We start from the raw sequence: 2,596 nt of genomic DNA, 5'->3' as shown, positions 1-2,596 counted from the left end.
GCCTCAGCCACGGGGGCGGCTTTCAGATGCCCTGCTCCTCGTCCCGGTCATTCAGGAGCAGAGACCACTTGTCGCCCCTGTCATCGGCCGCGCCACTGTGCCGGGACAACTTGTCGGACTTGAGGGGGGACAGGGACACCTGGCTGACGTAGCTGACCTGGTCCCAGGCCGAGGCCCGCGGGGAGTCACGCCGGCGGTCGTCCATGCCGACGCGCACGCTGACCTGGGACGCGCTCAGAGGCTTCATGCTGCCGTGCGCCTGCGCCTCGTACCGCGCCAGGTCCGGCTTCCTGTAGCTGCAGGGCGGGGATCCAAGAGCGCCTGAGCCTGGACGCACAGCACCCCACCCCCCCCTTTTAATAAGCCCGATGAAGCCCCTTCATCGAGTCTTCTACTGACACGCAGTATCGAAGCCTCATGGGTTTTAAAGGAAAGGCCACTGAACTCCCAAGGCTCAGCTCTGCCTGATTTAGAAACTTCAATCCAGATGCCTGGTACATAGTATAGAGCATGCGTGCCAAGTTGCTTCAGTCGTGTCTGACTCTGCGACCCCAAGCACTGTAGCCCACCAGGCTCCCCAGTCCATGGGATTCTCCAGGCAAGAACACTGGAGAGGGTTGCCATGCCCTACTCCTGGGGATCTTCTCAACCCAGGGATCATACCCAGATCTCCTATGTCTCCTGCATTGGCAGGCAGTTCTTGACCATCAGAGCCACCTGGGAAGCCCCCTGGTACATAGTAGGCTGTTATTAACTCTTGTTAAATGAAAACATAAATAAGCATCTCTTGTATAAAAGAGAAAATGATAACAAACAGGATCCTATGACCAAATATTTACATAAACAGCCCTTGAGCAGGATAATTGGAACAAGCCACGCATGGTGACTGCTAAGCGGCAAACCACTGGCTCAAGGTGGAGGAATCATTTACATAAACACATGCTTGGCCACGCTCGGGGCCTCTGGCTGTGCCTGTGGCAGGTGTCTCCGGTGAGGGAGCGAGCCACACACCCGCCCCGGCCCAGGCCCGCCATGGGGACTCACCACTTGAGCTGCAGTGACGAGAGGACCACGGACACAGAGGAGGCCGCCATGGCCGCCGAGCCCATCCACGGCTGCAGCACAACGCCAATGGGTATGAAGACACCTGGCCGAGGGGAGGACGACACTCAGGGCGTGGCCCAGGGCAGACAGCCAGGAGGGCCCAGCCTCACTGCCCACCTGATGCTGTCCTCCTCCGGGCAGCTCAGAAGCCTCCTGCTGGGTGCTGGCCACGGGCCCGTGGAGCTGAGACAGGCTGACTCAGAGCTGGGCGGTGGGGGCACCATCGAAGGGACTGAGTCCCCAACCTGTCCAGACCTTCCTAGGACCATCCAGAGGTGGCATCACTGGTCTGGGGGAAGCTCCAGGGGACAGGGCACCTCAGGGACCCTTTGGGACAGCCATCCCGGGGCCCCTCGGAGGTGTGAGCATCGGGATAAGATGCCAATGACCACGGTCCCCATCTACATGGAAGGTCCTTCCTCGAGGATGTCAAAGCACTTGATAAGGGGTGATGAGACCAGGTCCTGAGATAGAGCCACAAGCATGGGAGGGGATGGGCTCCTGAGCCAGCTCTGGGGCAGGAAGTGCATCTACCAGAGCCAGGCTGTGGCGGAGACGCCGATCCACCGTGTGAGGCAGTGCTGACCGCTCAGGCGCGACAGGGGCAGGTGCGGTGGGAAAGTCATGTTTCAGTATAGGTCTCGGGGCTTCCCTGGTGGCTCAGTGGTAAAGAACCTGCCAGCCAATGCAGGAGACATGGGCTTGATCCCTGATCTGGGAAGATCCCAATTAAAAAAAAAAAAGAAAGAAAAGAAAAAAAAAGGTCTTGGCCCACATAGATGTTTTCCTTGCAGGAGGGTCTGGAACTTTTCCCTGTCTGGTGACACAAGATTCAGTGGGGGAGGGAGAGGTTAGGAAGCAGAAAACATCCATCACTTTCCATAACTATTCCTGAGTCAGGGTAAAACCTGGGCGGAATTAATTCTTAAGATAAAGTTCTAAAGCATTGGTCCCTGAGCCTAGCATGCAGCAGGTGCCCCATAACTGTTAAGAATGATGACTCTTCAGACTGTGTGTCTTAATAATGTTCTGGAAAACAAGGCCATGGTAAATAAGATCAAGCACCTTGGCCAGCTTTTCAGAGCGGCCTGAAGTGAATGGGGGCCTGGTTCCTCCCTGCAGTTTCTCATTCATCTTTCATGCTCAGTCGTGTCCGACTCTTTGCGACTCCATGGACCGTAGCCTGCCAGGCCCCTCTGTCCATGGGGATTCTCCCAGCAAGAATACCGGAGTATTGACTGCCATGCTCTCTACCTTTAGATACTTACAAAGCAGAACATAAGCAAATTAACTCTTTCCAGAGGCTTCTGGCCGCAGCTGGGGTCGAGGGAACAGGGTGGTGAGGGCCTACCTGCCGCGACGGGTATCCCAATCAGGTTGTAGATCAGCGCCAGCACCAGGTTGAGCCGTATTCTCCAGACGGTCCTCCTGGAGAGGTGAATGCTGGCCACCACATCGAGCAGGTCATTCTGTGGGAGAGGACCACAGATGA

General features: G+C 56.6%; 1 protein-coding gene across 1 annotated transcript in view; it reads right to left on the bottom strand.

Annotated features, from left to right (window-relative positions):
- Window positions 1-6: 6 nt before the first annotated feature.
- ATP7B (ATPase, Cu++ transporting, beta polypeptide) overlaps window positions 7-2,596 on the bottom strand; it is a 46,994-nt gene continuing 44,404 nt past the window's right edge. Inside the window, exons 19-21 of the mRNA XM_010835666.1 lie at window positions 2,456-2,578; window positions 1,045-1,147; window positions 7-296 (exon numbers count right to left, since the gene is read on the bottom strand). Coding sequence (XP_010833968.1) covers window positions 23-296; window positions 1,045-1,147; window positions 2,456-2,578 — 500 coding nt within the window. The 3' untranslated portion in view covers window positions 7-22. The remainder of the gene's footprint in view (window positions 297-1,044; window positions 1,148-2,455; window positions 2,579-2,596) is intronic.

This window comes from Bison bison, unplaced genomic scaffold (assembly GCF_000754665.1).
Source record: "Bison bison bison isolate TAMUID 2011002044 unplaced genomic scaffold, Bison_UMD1.0 scf7180017864048, whole genome shotgun sequence".
In the NCBI taxonomy this organism is placed as follows: Eukaryota; Metazoa; Chordata; class Mammalia; order Artiodactyla; family Bovidae; genus Bison; species Bison bison.
The sequence above is the reverse complement of the archived record's forward strand: the minus strand, read 5'-3'. Positions and strand labels throughout refer to the sequence as shown.